Source organism: Vulpes vulpes, chromosome 15 (genome assembly GCF_048418805.1).
Source record: "Vulpes vulpes isolate BD-2025 chromosome 15, VulVul3, whole genome shotgun sequence".
NCBI lineage: Eukaryota > Metazoa > Chordata > Mammalia > Carnivora > Canidae > Vulpes > Vulpes vulpes.
This window is the reverse complement of record NC_132794.1, coordinates 50,860,564-50,879,697: the sequence shown is the minus strand read 5'-3', so window position 1 is coordinate 50,879,697 and position 19,134 is coordinate 50,860,564. Positions and strand designations below refer to the sequence as shown.

Sequence of the window (19,134 nt, the reverse complement as noted above, 5' to 3'; positions counted from 1 at the left end):
ATTCAATGTAATTAAAATCCCAATTGCCTTGGAGTACCTGGTTAGCTCAGTTAGTAGAGCATGTGATTCCTGATCTCAGGGTAATGAGTTCATGTACCACATTATGTGTAGAGCTTGCTTAATTAAAAAAAAAAAAAAAAAAAAAAAAGCCAACTGTCTTTTTAGTAGTAATGACAAGCAGATCCTAAGAGTCATATGGAATTGTAAGATATCACAAATAATCAAAATAATTTTATAAAGAAAAACAAAGTTGGAGAACTCATACTTCCTAATTTCAAAACTTACTACAAAGTTATAATAATCAAAACAGTGTGGTAGTGGCATCTAGAAAAGAATTGAGAGTCCAGAATAAACCCATCTAATTAATTTTCAACAAGGATTCCAAAACTGTTTGATGGAGAACAAAGAGTCTCTTCAGCAAAGAGTATGGGACAACTAATACCTGCATACAGAAGAATGAAGTGGATTTTGACCTCAATATATATAAAAATTAGATTAAAAAAATAATATAAGAAATAGATCAAAACCTGCATATAAGAGGCAAAACTATAAAACTTTTAGAAGAAAATACAGGGGGAATCTTTATAAGCTTTGATTATGCAAAGGTTTCTCAGATATGACAATAAAAGCATGAACAACAAAACAAGAGATAAACTGGACTTCATCAAAATTAAAAAACTTTGTGCATCAAAGGACACCATCAAAGAGTAAAAAGATAACTCACTGAATGGGCAAAAATAATTGCAAATCATGTATCTGATGAGAGTCTAGTACCCAAAATATATAAAAGAATGCTTGAAATTCAACAACAAACAACCCAATTTAAAAATGGGCAAAGGACTTAAAGACATTTCTCCAATGAGGATTATATAAATGGCCAATGAATACATAAAAAGATGCTCAATGTCATTAGTAATAGGGATATGCAAATGAAAATCACACTGAGGAGCACTTGTCTGGCTCAGACAGTGGAGCATGTAACTCTTGATCTCACGGTTGTAAGTTAGAGCCCCATGATGGGAGTAGAGATTACTTAAAAATAAAACCTAAGAAAAAAAGAGGACATCACAATGAGATACCACTTCACACCCAATAGGATGGCAACAGTGAAAAATAAAACAAAAAACCCCAGGAAGTATTAATTGTTGGCAAGGATATAGAAAAATAACTGTCATGCACTTCTGGTAAGACTGTAAAATGGCACAGTCACTGTGGAAAATAATTTGGCAGTTCCTTTATAAAGCTAAGCACAGAATTACCACACAGCCCAGCAATCCATATCTAGGTATATACTTGAAAGAATCAAAAACAAGAGTTCAACAAAAACTTGTAAATGAATGTTCATACAACACTATTCATGACAGACAAAAAGTGGAAACAATTCAAATTCAAATAAATGGATAACAAAATGTACTCATACAACTGAATATTATTTAGCCATAAAAAACGCTGCACAGACTGAACCTTGACAACATCATGCTAAGTAAAAGCAGCCACACACAAAAAGTCATATATTGTGATTTTCACTTATATGAAAGATTCAGAATAGGTGACTCCATCAAGTCAGAAAGCAGATTAGTCCTTGCCAGGGACTGTGGGTAGGAGAGAACTGGAATGGCTGCTTAATGGATACAGGTTTTTCTTTTGCAGTGATGAAAATGTTCTAGAACTAGACAGTTGTGATTATCACTCAACATTACAAATGTAGTAAATGCCACAAAATATACTCTCTTTGGTGAATTTTATGTGCATTTTGCTACAATTTAAAAATTATTTTTAATTAAAAAAATTCTTGCATGATAAACTATAATTCTCATGTCAGGAAAGGCAATGGAGTAAAACTGTGGTAAAGGTAACTTATAAAAGGTTAATATCTAAATTATCTATAAAGATTTGACACAAAGATATATGCTCAATCTCCAAAGTTATCAGGCGAAGTGGTCAAAAGTGACACACAGGGCAGCCTGGGTGGCTCAACCTGGAGACCCAGGATGGAGTCCCATGTCAGGCTCCCTGCGTGGAGCCTACTTCTCCCTCTGCCTGTGTCTCTGTTTCTCTCTCTCTCTCTCTCTCTCTCTCTGTGTCTCTCATGAATAAATAAAATCTTAAAAAAAAAAAAAGTGACACAGATTATATAACAAGAAATAGTTACTATAAAATTCTTCACATAAAAATGGAGAGGCCACCAGAAAGTAAAGGCTTATTAAAACTTCTTTAAGGAATCATTGTATCCTAAATACATTATAAAAGAGTTAAAAAGCAAATGTGGCCAGGCTGTAGGGAAATAAATAAGTTTAAAATCTCCAGTGACATTGTGAAACTGTTCTAGAGAATAATCTGACCATGCATAATGAGGTATAAAACTTGTCAAATACTTTGACCTAGTAATTTCAGTTGGGGGACTACTTTTAAAGGAACACACTCAAAGTAGGAGAAGCAGGAAATAATTTGAAAATAAGATATTCATAGCCATGACAACTAATATGAGAACATATGAAATAATCAACAAAAGAGGAGAGCTAAATGAACTTTTATTATTGCTTAAACACAGGAATATTTGCATGTGTCTATATATGTGTGTATAAGTCTATTTAATATAACAACTGTGTAACTATTTGATAGGTTAAAATGTATGTGAAGATAATTTCAATGTAAATCACAAAACAATGCTCCCATTGATTTTAGCTCTATATATACAGTGAAAAGAATTTGGAGTAAGAGTTTAAAACTCAATAGGCTCTTTTAAATGAGTCGTAGAAAATAATAATTCCCTGGCAATTATTTTCCAATCACATTCTTTATCCAAAGATCAGTTAAAAAAACAACAGGTATGGCAACAATGAAAAGTTTTATAGGATAAACTATTAAGTTTAGAAGAAAGTCTCAAATGAATTAAGATACTGAATTATGGTATTTTGTTTTGCCCTTACTACAAACCTCTTTTTGTTAAGATGAAAGTTTTCAGGCCAATTCCTCAACAAAATTTTGAGAAAAAAATTTTTTCACTGTATTTTTTTTAAGATTTATTTATTTCAGAGGGAGGGAGAGAGAAGCAGACATTCACCAGGCTGCCTGACATGAGGCTTGATCTCATGACCCTGAGATCATGACCTGAGCAGAAATCAATAGTCAGACGCTTAACCAACTGAACCACCAAGGTGTCATTCAATGTATTTAAACATTAGGGGCACTTGGCTGGCTCTGTTGAAAAGCATCCATTTCTTGATTTCAGGATTGTTAGTTCAAGCCCTACATTGGGTGTAGAGAATACTTAAAAAATAAAAATAAAATAATAAATAAATAATAATAAAAATAAAAATAAAAAATAAAAAAATAAAAAACATTAGCTACATTTGTTTAATAAAAATGTTTTTCATATGACACTTCATTCAGTCAACATAGATGATACGTTTTAAAATATCAAAGAAGGAAAAGTCAGTTAAATGTATGCAAAGTATATATTCATATAGATGAAGAAATATGAACTGTCAAAAGACCAATAAAAATACCCTGAATAGATTTTAAAATGCAATATTGTGCAGTCCTCACCGTACAAGGAACCTGTGCACAAATAACTGCCTCAAGACTGCTCTGAACAATTGTTGCCATAGAAGCCATTATAAAAAGCAAACAAAGGCAAACTGTGGCTTTTAGATATTCTATCTGTTCAGAAGTTGAAGGGAAAAACCTTGAAAAGTAGAAGCAGTGAAAAGTATAGTTTAAGGAAACTGACCTAGGAGACACTGTCCTGTCCAAATTCTCTCTACTACCAGATTTTTTTCCTATACTTCCTAAGAATCTGCCAATTAGAGAGTTACACAGATTAGCAGCTATTGTCCACTTATCAAAATTGGTACCTCTGAAACAATTAAGCAATGATACTTTATTACACAGTACTACTAATTTGTTCAATTTCTTTTACTTCTCTTCCAATTCCTAAATGAAACAAATTGTAACTGGAGGGAATAGTAAAGGAAGGTGCATTGAACCTTCTACTATGGCAGTCTCCTTAGGTCTATATATCTCCCAGAATCCATTTTTCAAAACTATCTATCTTCTCCTCCTAATCAAAGTTTTCATTCATTAGTCTAACAAAATATATCTTTTCTCATTTCTCTAAAAATTTTTACAATCATAAGAATAGCATTTTTAAAAAAAATCAACTCACCTGAAGTTTATTATTTAATAGTGGAGAACATGAGAAGCTTTCTAAAGTCTTCTTTAAAATATTTCTACCCATTTAGAACCTGCTTTCCTTTTAATTTTACCACCATCATACTTTCTCCTTATATGCATATAACTTTACATTCATTAGACATTATAATAATGAAGACCTTAATTGAGCCTTGTAAACATATTATATTTAAAGCTTTTCAGCATAACATTCGTCAACTGATTCTTACTTTGCTTCAATTTATGGAAATCACCGACTCTATCCTTGGTAGCCTGCTTTAGTATATCTGCTTGAATTCTGGGTACACTCTCCAAGTTTGGGCCTGGAATTAAACGCTGAAGAGGATTGGAAGGGTTCTGCTTTGAAGTCCCAGGGTTTCCATTGTGGTGTCCATGAGAATCTATAGCATAAGAACATCAAATTAAGGTTACATTTTGCGAAGAATTTCGCAAGACGTGCATTAGGAAAAAGGTTAAGACACCCTGTTGTTTGATATTGAGTAGTCAGGTAGCTTTTGGGGGGTGGGGGGCCTTACTCTAATTTCTTTAATCAAATCTTATAGCCAATGTGATTTTAGCTGTGTGAAGTTTACTAATTATTTCTAGGTAAGTATCCCTACTAATTATAAAACCACCCACCAAAGAGATATACAGTAGAAACCTAAAGATTTAAGTGGCATTGAGACTTGTATCTTTTGTTCCCTTCAAACTCTGTATAGCCGTCAGAAATCTCTAGTCTCCAAGTCATTATCTACACAGTGACTCACAACTGTTAATTTTTTTTTTTGTATATTTACTTATTTTTAAGTAATCTCTATACCCAATGAGGGGCTCAAACTCATGACCCTGAGATCAGGAGTCACATGCTCTATTGACTAAGCAAGCCAGGCACCTCATATTAAATCTTGATTATTTCTCTCTCTCTTTTTTTAAGATTGTAAGTAATCGTTATACCCAATGTGGGATTCAAACTCATGACCTCGAGATCAAAAACTGTAGGCTCTACTGACTGGGCCAGCCAGGCACCCCATGTTAACTCTTGAGTCTTTCTTATTGGTCACCCCTGGATATAACTTTCCTTTTCCCCCACTCCCCTTTCTTCCTCATCAAAACCTTGATTTAGATCTTTATTATAATTAATTAAATTTAATTTTTTAAAAAATTTTATTTATTTATTCACGAGAAACAGAGAGACAGAGAAGTAGAGACACAGACAGAGGGAGAAGCAGGCTCAACGCAGGGAGCCCAACGTGGGACTCGACCTGGGGTCTCCAGGATCAAGCCCTGGGCTAAGGCAGCGCTAAACCACTGAGCCACCCAGGCTGCGCATATAATTAATTTTAATCATATAAATTCTCATTTTAGGGGAACATTTCTATAAAATCAAATACATATTCAGTAGAAAATAAACAGATGCGTTTATAGGTATGGACTAGGGAGTGAATACAGATAAATGTAGTAGTTAATAGAAGGCCTCTGTGAGATAAATTTCAACACATTTTGAAAAGGGTAAATATGTATAGACTGTCAAAGATTAAAGGGAATACAGTCCAGAGTGACAGAACAAAAAATTCTTCTGCTCTAGACAAAGTGCATTTTTATTTTTATTTTATTTTTAAAAAGATTTCATTTATTTATTCATGAGCAACACACACACACACACACAGAGAGAGAGAGAGAGAGAGGCAAAGACACAGGCAGAGGGAGAAGCAGGCTCCACTCAGGGAGCCCGATGTAGGACTCGATCCCAGGTCTCCAGGATCACACCCTGGGCTGTAGGCGGCATTAAACTGCTGCGCCACCAGGGCTGCCCAACAAAGTGCATTTTTAAATGACAATTTCTCCCTGAACTTTGATCAATCATCAGGAAATATATAACATTAACTAGAAAAATGAATGTTACTTCACTATGCTACTCAATGACATGTTTTATTCACTATATAACAATACATGACCAGTTCTTAAAATGGAATTTTAAGAAAAGGCTTCATACCTGGAACCATATTTGCGGAGAGAGGTTGTCCAGTTGGAATATGGGAGATTGCCTGATGACTTTCATATTGAGATACAGAAATAGAGGGTTTCTTTAAAGCTAAAAGAAAAAAGAGATCCATATTATTCCCATCAATATTATGATTTCTGAAAACCAACCATCATGAATTTTTTTTTGCACCACACTAATCCTATAATGCTTATTTTAATTTTGTTGTCTTTATAGTTGGTATATTAACTAATTAATTTATGGTTACTAAGGGATACATTGCACTATCCATCACAGATTTTGGTGACCAGTAAATCTGACCAGGATATAAAATAGTTGAAACTCTGTTTTATACACCACTATATCCCTAACACCTAGAATAAGTGACACATAACAAAAGCTCAACTAAGATTTGATGAATGAATAAACGAATCTCTTCAGATACAAGATCTTTTTCTATTGAAAGTGTAGGTAAAAATTGACATTTACAGATTAGGTAAAGCAATGAGAACATGCTACTCTAAGTTGCTCACATTTTAAATAAAAAACTAAATATGACTGATGAAACAAGTTGTATTTTATTTTTGAAGAGGGAAATTTTCTCTTTTGTAAAAGAGCTTTACTTACAAAGATGTACATACTTCCAGTGGGGGCTTTATTCTCCTTAAGAAATGAAGTAAATGGAGAAGTATCATTTTCCACTCACTACCACTAACTCTGTTTCCTTGGGCAGCTTAGCAAGATAGGCAGAGAGCAAAGAAGGAAATTAGAGAGAAAGAAAACAGATAAGGATAAAAAAAAATAGAGAGCCCAACTGTAAGATTGGATTAGTGGCACATTTTATTCTTCTAAAACTTTTGTGGTAGAGATAAAGTGTTCCTACTTCATCAAATTCTTCCTGGGCACAGAGGAATATCAGCCTTCCTTACAGTTAGGGACCCTAAGACTAGGTTCTGACTCTGAGGATATAAGTGAAACTGAATTTACCACTTCCAGGTATGGCGATAAAATCTACACAAATCACCTACAATGTCTCTTCCCTCTCCTGCCACAACTTAGGATGCTACATACAAAGATGATGATAATCAAGTAACGAAAGAGACACTGCTTGGAGAAGAGCTACAAGAGAATCATCTAACCTGCCTCAGACTGTAAAATGAACAATAAATAAATCTTTCTTGTTTTAAGTCACTGAAATTGAGGGTTTGTTAATATAATGTAGCCCCTCATCAATTTCTCTTTCTTCCTTTCTCTTTCTCTCTTTTTCTCTCTCAGAGGGGCAGAGGGAAAGGGAGAGAGAGACTCTTAAGCAGGCTCTACGGACTTTTAAGTCAAGCTCAGCAGGGAGCCTGATGCAGAGCTCAATTTCATGACCTTGAGATCATGACCTGAACCAAAATCAAGAGTTGGATGCCTAATAAACTGAGCCACCCATGCACCCCACAGCCTAATGAATTTTAACTAGTATATTTGGGTTATTTTATAATCTTGAAAGTTTATTTCTTTTTTTTTGGAAAGTTTATTTCAATGATTGTGTTTCATTTATTTTTACATAGATTTCTTTTTTTTTTTTTTTACATAGATTTCTAAACTTAAGGACCCAAGGAGTTTAAAATTCACTCTAAGAAAGCAACCTACTCAAATTTACAGAAAGTTGAGGTTTTCTATCTTACTATATTCTCATTACCCTGTTCCTATTTCTAGCTTCAATGTCCAACACCCACTTCTGCACATAAGACAGCTAAATAAAAATCAGCTAACATCTTAAAAGAGCAATACTTGCTGGGTTTAATTAATACAATTTTGATTTGCTAACAGACTCTGAGGACACTAAGCATCTGGTAGATAAATTTGGAAAGAGAAGTCAGTCACAATCTACAAATCTGTTAATCACTATTGGACCACAGCTAGCTCTGGCACACTCATATCAGAAGACAAAAAACAGAATCTCCACAACTAAGCAAGAAGTAATTATAAATGTCCTTAGCTTTGTAGAATAATGCCTCCTGCTCAAGAACAAGGTGACTATTTAAAGGCAAAGCTATGACTTAAGTGAAAAAAAATGCTGGATCAAAAAGAGCCCTTGTAAAACATCCAGAGGAATTTAGAACTGATAGAGTATAAAGAGAGTAGTAGTAATATGGAGACCATACAAGTTTGATATGAATAATATATGTTCCTGGAGAAAACTCAGAAAAAGCAAAAAGCACAAAGAAGTTTAAAACTAACTATAATTCGGGACACCTGGGTGGCTCAGCAGTTGAACATCTGCCTTCCACTCAGGGTGTGATCCCAGAGTCCAGGGATCAAGTACTGACTCGGGTTCCCTGTGAGGAGTCTGCTTCTCCTTCTGCCTATGTTTCTGTCTCTCATGAATAAATAAATAAAATCTTTAAAAAAATAACTATAATTCCATCACATACAGGTAACCAGCCTTCTTGAAATTATCATTTCAAGACTACCTTTCTAATGTTTTGTGGGGTTTTTTCCCTGTATGTTAAACTATACACTTTATTTTTTAAAAAAATATTTAATTTATTCATGAAAGACACACACACACACACACACACACACACAGAGGTGGAGATACAGGCAGAGGGAGAAGTAGGCTACATGCAGGAAGCTAGACGTGGGACTTGATCCCGTGTCTCCAGAATCATACTGTGGGCTGAAGGCAGGCGCTAAACCGCTGAGCCACCAAGGCTGCCCAGACTATATACTGCCCAGAAGTAGAATCCTATCATACATACTATCTTACAATCTGATCTTTATTTAATATGTTATACCATTTTTCTTTGTCATCTCATTTTCCTCTACAACATTCCCAAATAGTAATGCTAACCAAAACTTCCAATTTAATGCTCACTATACATCAACTAAACAAATAATTTAAAAACACAATGCATGGGACGCCTGGATAGCTCAGCGGCTGAGCATCTGCCTTTGGCTCAGGGCTGATCTTGGAGTTCCAGGATCAAGTTCCACATCAGGCTCCCTGCATGGAGCCTGCTTCTCCCTCTGCCTATATCTCTATGTCTCTCGTGAATAAATAAATAAAATCTTTAGGAAAAGAAATAAAATAAAAAATTAAAAAACACAACAAAATAAAAACACAATCCAAAAAACTTCCAATTTAACAGGCTTGGCTAGAAAGATCTGGGTAAAGAATTGCCACAGGGATCTTAGAGTCCCACAAACTGCATCAATTAAACTAGCTGATGGTAAGTAGATTTCTACTGCTTAGGAAAAAGAAATGTGTGTTCTGTAAACATTTTGGTTTCTATGCTTTTATGTTGCCTTTTGTTTACTTTCCTTTTTTGTTTCTTTGAAAAGATCCTTTTTAAAAAACTACAGCCATGCATGGCACATGCATGGGTGGCTCAATTGGTTAAAATGTCCCTTCAGCTCAGGTCACGATTCCAGAGTCCTGGGATGGAGCCCCACATGGGGCTCCCTGCTCAGCGGGAAGCCTACTTCTCCTTCTCCCTCTGACCCCCTTCCACTCATGTTCTCTCTCTAATAAATAAATAAATCTTAAAAACAACAACAACAACAACAAAACAATACTCCAACCTTGTTTTTGTTGAATTAAGGAGAAGGGTAATTTACCTACATCTAGGATAAGACGCAGGCTTTCCCAGGGGTCAGAATGAACAATTATAGTCAGTGGTATCAGAACAAATGAAGACCTAGAAAACTACTAATGGGCTTAAAGATTAAGTGAAAGTGCTAATCTCAGTCTCCAAATTCTATAGGGTTCTTCAGACTGCTTTTCTATACAAAAACAAGTATCTAATGCTTATTCCACAAAAACGAGATACTATACTTTTCCTGTAACTTGCTTTTTTCATTTAAAAAATCAAAATACGGGATCCCTGGGTGGCGCAGCAGTTTGGCGCCTGCCTTTGGCCCAGGGCGCGATCCTGGAGACCCGGGATCGAATCCCACGTCGGGCTCCCGGTGCATGGAGCCTGCTTCTCCCTCTGCCTGTGTCTCTGCCTCTCTCTCTCTCTGTGACTATCAAATAAATAAATAAAAAATTTTTTAAAAAATCAAAATATATTTGTATGTTAATAAATATAGCTCCACATTATCATTTTTAACAACTACATATCACACTTTATGGGTATAACAAGTTTAACAAATTAACCCTCTCTATAATACTTATATAGAACTCTTGATTTGTCATTATAAACAATTTTGTGTCATTTTTATGCCTACATGATAGAGTAAATTCCCAGGGAAGTACTAAGCAGTAGGGTAATAGCCATATGTGTTTCTTAAAGTAAGAGAAACTAAATAATAAATGTGAGCTTAAAGTCAGTAATGTTGTGGGGAAAAAATCAGACATTAAAGACTGCAAAAAATAATTTATATTAAAGCATTTCTAACTTTCTATATATTTTACCCTGGTCCTCTCTATTGAGGACCAATAAGAGCAAGGGGAAAGTCTACAAGTCAACAGAGAGCATGCTGCTATCAGATAATATTTAAAAATAGGCTGCTAAAGTATATATCATTGATAAAGCCAATATTAAGGAAAAGTACCAAAGATAAAATGACAAAGCCTAGTTATGATAAAGACAAAACAAAGGATACAAAGTCACTGGAGCACATAGCTTTTATCCTACTAGCCAGGTTCTGGGTTTTATATTTTTTATAAAGGAGAGCTATCAGTATGGAAATTTAATTATTCGACAATATTTATTAAGTATCTATCATATGCTACGCACTGTTATAAAAAGCTGGAGATTCAACAGTGAACAAAACAGACCAACTTATTGTCCCCATGAAGCTTACATTCTTGTTGGATAGATAATAAGTAAACAAAAGAGTGTGTATAAAATAGAATATAAATGCCAGAATGGAAAGTGCTATGTACAAAGCAAAACAGGGAAATATGATAGAGAGTGGTGGGAGATTCTATTTCAGATAGTCTGGTCAGGAAAAGCATTTTCAAGGAAGAGACATTTGAGCAGAATGAATGAAACATGGAGGAAAAATATTCAGGAAAATACCAGTAAGTACAAAGGCCTTGAGACAGGAGCATGCATAGTATATCTGAGGTACTACAAAGAAAGGAGTGAGGATAAAGTGTTATAAGTGAGGTCAGAAAAGAAAGAAGGGTCTCTATTAGGGACACAACAATTAAAAATGTTAAGAATAATTGGTTAGGGAGCTGAGGGGCTGATGGCTTGGACTACATTTGGTAATTCCAAAGAAGGTAATAATGTACTAATTATAATAACAGTAGCTCCCATTTTCTGATTGCTTAGCATAAACTAGGCACTAATCTCAACTATGTCAACACTCAAATCTATGTGAGATAAATATGCCTTTCACAGATGAGGAAACTGAACTTATGACAGAAGAGATGAGACATACATTTCACTTGACTTAAAAATTCAAAGAAGTCATTTCTGGAGAAACTGGCTGAATACTTATAAAAGGTAACAGACGGTTTAAGGTTACTCTTCATTCACTTCTCTATTGGACCTCCATTGCAGTCCCTACTCTGAGAGCCAAAAAAGAACTATCTGCATTTCCTTTTTCCAACAATAGGGCTACAACCTTAAAAATGTTCAAAACTTTCAGTTTCTGTCTTACAGGGCTTCACAATCCAGTGACTGTGACTACAGAGAAGTAATATGGCACTAATAAGCAACAGTCCTCAACTTTGGGAGCACTTCATTATTACAAATATCAGTCTGGACATAACAAATACAAGGGTAGTATCTAGGTATCTACATTAAGAGCTGCAACAGTGGTTCTGTTACATAGCTAAAAGAATAAAAGACAGAATAAAAAGCATGAACTGGGATCTCTGGGTGGCGCAGCGGTTTGGCGCCTGCCTTTGGCCCAGGGCGCGATCCTGGAGACCCGGGATCAAATCCCACATCGGGCTCCCGGTGCATGGAGCCTGCTTCTCCCTCTGCCTATGTCTCTGCCTCTCTCTCTCTCTCTCTCTCTCTCTCTGTGACTATCATAAATAAATAAAAATAAAAAAAAATAAAATAAAAAGCATGAACTTTGAAGTCAGACAGACCAGGATTTAAATCATGAGTCTGTAATTTATTAACTGTATGATTTTGGGTTAGTGACTAATTTCTCAAAGCCCTAGTCTTCATCGGAAAAACAGGTATAAAACCATTTACCTTGCATGACCAATCTGGAGACTAAGTAAGAATATTAGCTAGTGAATTATGATACAAGCCTAAAAAATAGTAGGTGTTCTATATATACTGAAGTATTCACAGTTGTCAATGTTAAGTATTAATCCTTAGAATGAAAAAAGAACCTAAGATTCATATTGAAAAAACAAAAAATATTTAATGTAAAGCCACTGGCCCTAACCAATATATGGAGCTTCCGATTACATCGATTTAGCTCACACTTAAAGCAGTTCTGATGAAAGTTTACTTATAGTAATGTTTGGGAAGTTATGAAACTCTAATTGGTTAAGTGCCCATAAAAATATTAATCATCTTGTTGAGCCTAGATGGCTCAGCTGGTGAAGCATCTGCCTTTGGCTCAGGTCATGACCCCAGAGTCCCTGCATCATTCTCCCTGCTCAGCAAAGAGCCTGCTTCTCCCTCTCCCTTTGCCCCTCCCTGCCCCCTGCTCATGCTCTCTCTCTCACTCTTGCTCACTCTCTTTCTCAAGCAGTTCAAAATGCATGTATCTTGAGTTCCAGAAGGAGAAAAATGAGAATAGGGCAGGAAATAATTTGAATAATATTTGATTTTCAACGAAGGCTGAAAATTCCCCAAATTTGGTGAAAAACACCAACCCACATATTGAAGTACCTCAGTAAATCTCAAGCAGGACAAATACAATCAGAAAACTATTTCAAGGTGTATCTTAGTGAAACTCATGAAAATTAAAGATATAGAGGAAATCTTAAAAGTAGTTACCAAAAAATGAATACTACCAGCACCTGGCTGGCTAAGTTGGTAAAACATGTGATATTAGATCCCAGAGTGAGAGGGTTCAAGCTCTATATTGGACATAGATAGAGCTTACTTAAAAATAATACTAATACATGGGCATAACAAAAAGAATGATGGCTGGCTTAAAAATCAATGGAGACTAGAAGACAGTGGAATTGCATTTTGAAAGTGTTAAAAGTAAAAAAAATCAACCTGAATTTCTTTTTTTTAACCTGAATTTCTATATTCAGTAAAATTATACATTAAAAATGAATATGAAATAAAAATGTTTTCAGATAAACAGAAGTTGGAAAAATGTATTGTTAGAAGACCTGCACTTCAAGAAATGCCAAAGGAAGTTCTTCTGGCTAAAAGGAAAATAATAATCAAGATAGAGATTAGAATGCAGGGGCACCTAGGTGGCTCAGTTGGTTAAGCATCCAACTCCTGGTTTTGGCTCAGGTCATGATCTGAGTCATAAGATCGAGCCCCTCATTGTGGGCTCCACGCTGGGCATGGAGCTTGCTTAAGATTCTCTCTCTGGGGCACCTAGAAAGTGGTGGCTCAGAGGCTAAGCATATGACTTTCGATTTGGGCTCAGGTCATGATCTCAGAGTCATGAGATTGAGCCCTGAGGGAGGCTGCAGTTCAGCAGGGAGTCTGCTTGAGATTTTTTTGCTCTCCTTCTGCCCCTCCACCTACTCTCTCTTTCTAAAATAAATAAGTAAATAAATCTTAAAAAAAAAAAAAGATTCTATCTCTCCTTTTCCCTCTACCCCTCCTTCCCAATCACACACACTTTCTCATTCTCTCTCTCACTAAAAAAGAAAAAAGAAAAGAAAAGAAATTAGAATCTTCAGGGAGGAATGAAGAACATTAGAAAAGGTAAATATATGGTAAATACAAGAGACAACATTTTCTTCTCTTATTTTCTTCAAAGGCTTTTTTTTTTTTTTTCTTCAAAGGCTTTTTAAAGAAAAATAATACTGAAAAAATTGGGACTTATATATAAACAAAATATTTAACAAAAATAGCACAAAGGATGAGGCACAGTAAATGGCATCACATCTTTATAAACTGCTGCATTGCACATGAAGTATTACAAGATTATTTCTAAGTAGACCATGATACAGTGGAAAGGATGCATATAGTAGTCTCTGGGATAACCATAAAACACAATACTTTAGGAGCATAGTTTTTAAAAAGTCAGAGAAACAGGCACCAATAAAACTTTCAAATCCACTAAGCTAGCTATCCTCTTCTCCCTTGGTATTTTCTAATTCCAAGACCCTATTTTGATTCTTTTTTTCTTAATAATAGCTAGTATAAATTGTGGCCCCATAAAATATGACAATGAAAGAAATGTCTTTCAATGTATCATTAGAATTTTATGTATATTTAGCAGTAATTTCCAGTAATATAATTTGATATTATGCTAATATAAATATTTTTCCCTTACCGAAAAAAAAAAAAACCCTCCTGGTTTTACATAATTTGTTTCTTTGAAAACTTTTTCTTAAAGAGTTGGTTAGTATTTTAGGTTTGGAGGCCATACTCAACCCTGCTATTCTGGCACAAAAGCAGCCATAGACAATACATAAATAAATGAGCAAGGTAATGTTGCAATAACACTATTTATTAAAACAGGTAACCAAGCTTTAGATTGTCAATTACTGTTGTACAGGATGCCTAAGAGAAAAACTTATTTAAGTATATCTACACTGATTTAATTTGATAAAAATTTTTAATGTATTTTTATAAATTCAGGTTTTTCCTCTAAAAACTCTAATCACAAGAGAAAATCTTAACAAAAAAAAATTATCTACTTGCTTTCTTTCTTTTTTACTTATTTATTGGGGGGGGGGGGCAGAAGGAAAGGAAGACAGAATCTCAAGCAGGCTCTCCCCTGAGCGCAGAGCTGGACACAGGACTCAAATTTCAAAAAATCATGACCTGAGCCAAAATCAAGAGCTGTATGCCTAACTGACTGAGGCACCCAGGCACCCCTATGTTGCTTTTTTTTTTTTTTTTAGATTTTATTTATTTATTCATGATAGACACAGAGAGAAAAAGAGAGGCAGAGACACAGGCAGAGGGAGAAGCAGGCTCCATGCCAGGAGCCCGATGCGGGACTCGATCCTGGGGCTCCAGGATCATGCCCTGGGCCAAAGGCAGGCGCTAAACTGCTAAGCCACCCAGGGATCCCCCTATGTTGCTTCTTTAAAACATAATCTTTTCTTTTTTACTTCTCTCAAATATCACTATAATTACCTCTCTTTAATTAAAAAAAAAATATTTATTTTTAATAGGTAATATATGGAATTATCTTATGAAATTTTGAAACCAAAATCCAAAAAGTTCAAAAGATTGTATGATGACAACTAAGTGAACTTTTTATCTTTGTCCTCAGTCTTCTTTCCCAGGGGTAATCACTATTGCCATTTAGAGCAGCACTGTTCAATAGAACTTTCTGCAATGATGAGAATGTTCTATACTTGCAGTGTTCAGCACAGAACCCACTAGCCACAGGCAACCATTTAGCACTTGAAGGGTCTAGTTTGAGTAAGGAATTGATTTTTTAGTTCTATTTAAGTTTAATGAATTTAAATAAATACATGTGACCAGTGGCTATTGTATTAGACAGTGTAGGTCAAGAAAAATCCTCCAAGAGAAGTGGTTTTCAACCTTAGTTATTACATAATACAATCACCTAAGGAACACTTACCATACGGTGCCCAAGCTGCATTTCAGACCAAACATATCAAAATCTCTGGAGTGGGACCAACCTAGACATAATTTTATTTTTAACTCCCCAGTGATTCCAATACACAGCCAAGGTCAAAAGCCTCAAATTCAGAAAACTATCTTATAAATAGAGTAGCTCCGGCAGCCCTGGTGGCTCAGCGGTTTAGCACGGCCTTCAGCCCAGGGTGTGATCCTGGAGTCCCAGGATCAAGTCCCATGTCGGGCTCCCTGCATGGAGCCTGCTTCTCCCTTTGTCCTTGTCTCTGCCTCTCTCTCTCTCTCTCTCTCTCTCTCATGAATAAATAAATAAAATCTTTTTTTTTTAATTTTTATTTATTTATGATAGTCATACACACAGAGAGAGAGAGAGGCAGAGACACAGACAGAGGGAGAAGCAGGCTCCATGCACCGGGAGCCTGATGTGGGATTCGATCCCGGGTCTCCAGGATCGCGCCCTGGGCCAAAGGCAGGCGCCAAACCGCTGCGCCACCCAGGGATCCCAATAAATAAAATCTTTAAAAAAAAAAAATAGAGTAGCTCTATTTAATATGCATTTAAAAACCAAAAGGTCTTTTTCTAAGTTATTAATTAGAAAAGAATTTCCAATTGTTCAGGTACATAAAAATCTTCTTATCAGGATTTTCCCCAAAGTAAATCATGGGAGGCAATTTTTACTAGGAGATTAACTGGATCTTAAAATTAGAAAAAAGTTTCCAAGCAAGAAATAAGATTTTTCTCTTTGTTGATATGCATGACACAGAGAGATACTTGCATTACATACTTCTGAAGAACTCCTAAAGATCAGTAAGGAAAATACCAACAATGCAATAGAAAGATGGACAAAAGTGATTGCCATGTAATTCATAGAAGAAGGCAACCAAAATGATTAATATATGAAGGGATGCTTTTTTTTTTTTTGAAGGGATGCTTAATGATACTAGTACCACGGCACATTTAAATTGAAATAAGACAGCATTTCCTAACTGTCAGATTGGCAAAAAATTAAAGTATATACCAAACTCAAATGTTAGTGAGGATTTAAATAAACAGAAACTTTCATATATTATCAGTAGAAGTGTAAATTGATATTAATCAAGGTGAAGATATTGTACAATGCAAGAGCTCTACTTTTAAGTTCATATCCTTGTACATAGTTTTGTAACCATTGTGCTGAGAATTGTTTACGGGTTACCACTGTGCTGAGCCCCTCAACTCTCAGTGACTGAGGAGGGCCTGGGACAGGTAGAGCCCTAGTCGTGTTTTCTAGCCAGTAGCAGGCTCCCCTTTGTAGTTCAACATACTATTCAAATATTAGTATCTAGAGACTGTCATATGCATAAGAAAACATGAAGAAGATATCCACTGTGGTATTGTTTGAAATAACAAAAACCTAAAATCAGCCTTAATGTTGTTTATATGTGAAAATAAATCACAGTATATTTATATAATTAAATAATTATAACTGCTAAAAAGCCACAAGTATGACACAGGTAAGTCGCAAAAGTATTGAGGGGAAAAAAGACAAATTACAGAATGATATATATAATAAGATATTATGTATTTAAAGTTCAAGGCAGCAAACAAAACAATATAGTTTCATAGATGATTACAAATGCAGTAAAAGTCTAAAAACATGTATGGAAATTGATACACACCAATCTCAGCATAATAGTTACCTCTGGGGAAGAAGAGACAGGAATAGGATCTGGAGGGTACACAGGGAGGCTTCAACTTATCAGTAATGTTTTATTTCTTTAATAATAACATCAATAACAGAAATATCTGAAACAAATGTGGCAAAATGTTATGTTATTTTTGTGGCTTTCTTTGGAGGGGGGACAGTAGGTACTTGGCTATTCTCTGTTTTTCTGTATGTTTGGAATGTTTTAATCTAAAAAGGTTTAAAATAGGAATAGAAATAGGTAACTGTCTAACATAACAGGTGCCTAAGACAGCGTAAAAGTAAATATCCAGGTAAAGAAGGTAATGAGTTAAATTCTAAGACTTGTAAAATCTTGGTGACTAACTCAAATCAACATTAAAAACAAACAGAACACAATGACGTTTAGTGGTATGATTTAAGGAACTCAGAAGCTGAAACGTCAATGCTAATCATAGGCACAGGCTATATACTCCTTGACTGTTTCAGAGCTACATTTTAAGATAGTTCAGCACTGCACTGTTATAGTTTCTATTATAGCCTTGGCTATCATAAATAAAATAGTCATTAACACATAAAAAGATGTGTTCTTTACTTCTAACACATAAAGGATGTGTTCTTTACTTCTCAGTGGGATTACAGCCTCTATAGCTATTAAGGACTCCACATATACACCAGAATTTGCACAGGCATTAAGAATTTTGGCATAGGGGGATCCCTGGGTGGCTTAGTGGTTTAGCGCCTGCCTTTGGCCCAGGGCATTATCCTGGAGTCCTGGGATCAAGTCCCACATTGGGCTCCCAGCATGAGGACTGCTTCTCCCTCTGCCTGCGTCTCTGTCACTCTGTCTCTCGTGAATAAATAATAAAATAAAATCTTAAAAAAAAAAAGAATTTTGGCATCAGAGAGAAAAAGACAACACTTCAGAGAGAAAAAGACAACACTCAGTAAAAGGAATGACAAGAAGAAAACAAACATGTTTCTAATGATATGCAATAAACATAACAACAATAGTAACTAAGATTTATGTAGCAGTGGCTATGTGTCAGGCACTGTTCTACATGTTTTACATTTAAATCTCACATTCTCATTATGAGGTTGGGACTGTTGTTATCCTATTTCGTAGGTAAGAATAAAAGCAAATAAATAGTTGTCACACACCTATTAAAAGATGAGAACCAAGGGTTTGAATCCTAGCAGTTTTGCCCCATCACTAAGGATATTCTAGTAATTCAATCATACACATTTACTGGGACCCTGTTATGTGTGAGGCATCATGCTAGCAGCTCAAAGTAAATAGATATGATACTACTTTCCTTTCTGTTTGAATATCACTGACTACACAGATCAAAGCTTCTTTTCACCAGTTACCATATCAAAATAATCTTTATATTCAAAATACATATCTAAATAATTAAGATAACTGTTACAAACAATGATTTTCAAAGCAAAGCACCAACAGTTTACGGAGGCTCAAAAATTAATCCAGAGGACTTCTGGTTTCTGGTTCCACATGTAAGGAGCTTAGTTAGAAATTGCCATGCTACCTAAAAACAAGTAAAAAGCTAAACAGCTGAAAAATCAACAACTCTTCTTGGATAAGAGAGAAGATGACATAGGGCAGACCACTGTTCCTAAGAATAGAG

At 35.3% G+C, this 19,134-nt stretch overlaps 1 protein-coding gene across 2 annotated transcripts in view; it reads right to left on the bottom strand.

Annotated features, from left to right (window-relative positions):
* GOLM2 (golgi membrane protein 2) overlaps positions 1 to 19,134 on the bottom strand; it is a 104,118-nt gene that overhangs the window by 33,198 nt on the left and 51,786 nt on the right. For both annotated transcript variants that reach the window (XM_025998624.2, XM_025998625.2), the window contains exons 7-8: positions 6,167 to 6,265; positions 4,404 to 4,574 (exon numbers count right to left, since the gene is read on the bottom strand). In XM_025998624.2, the coding sequence (XP_025854409.1) occupies positions 4,404 to 4,574; positions 6,167 to 6,265 (270 nt within the window). The remainder of the gene's footprint in view (positions 1 to 4,403; positions 4,575 to 6,166; positions 6,266 to 19,134) is intronic.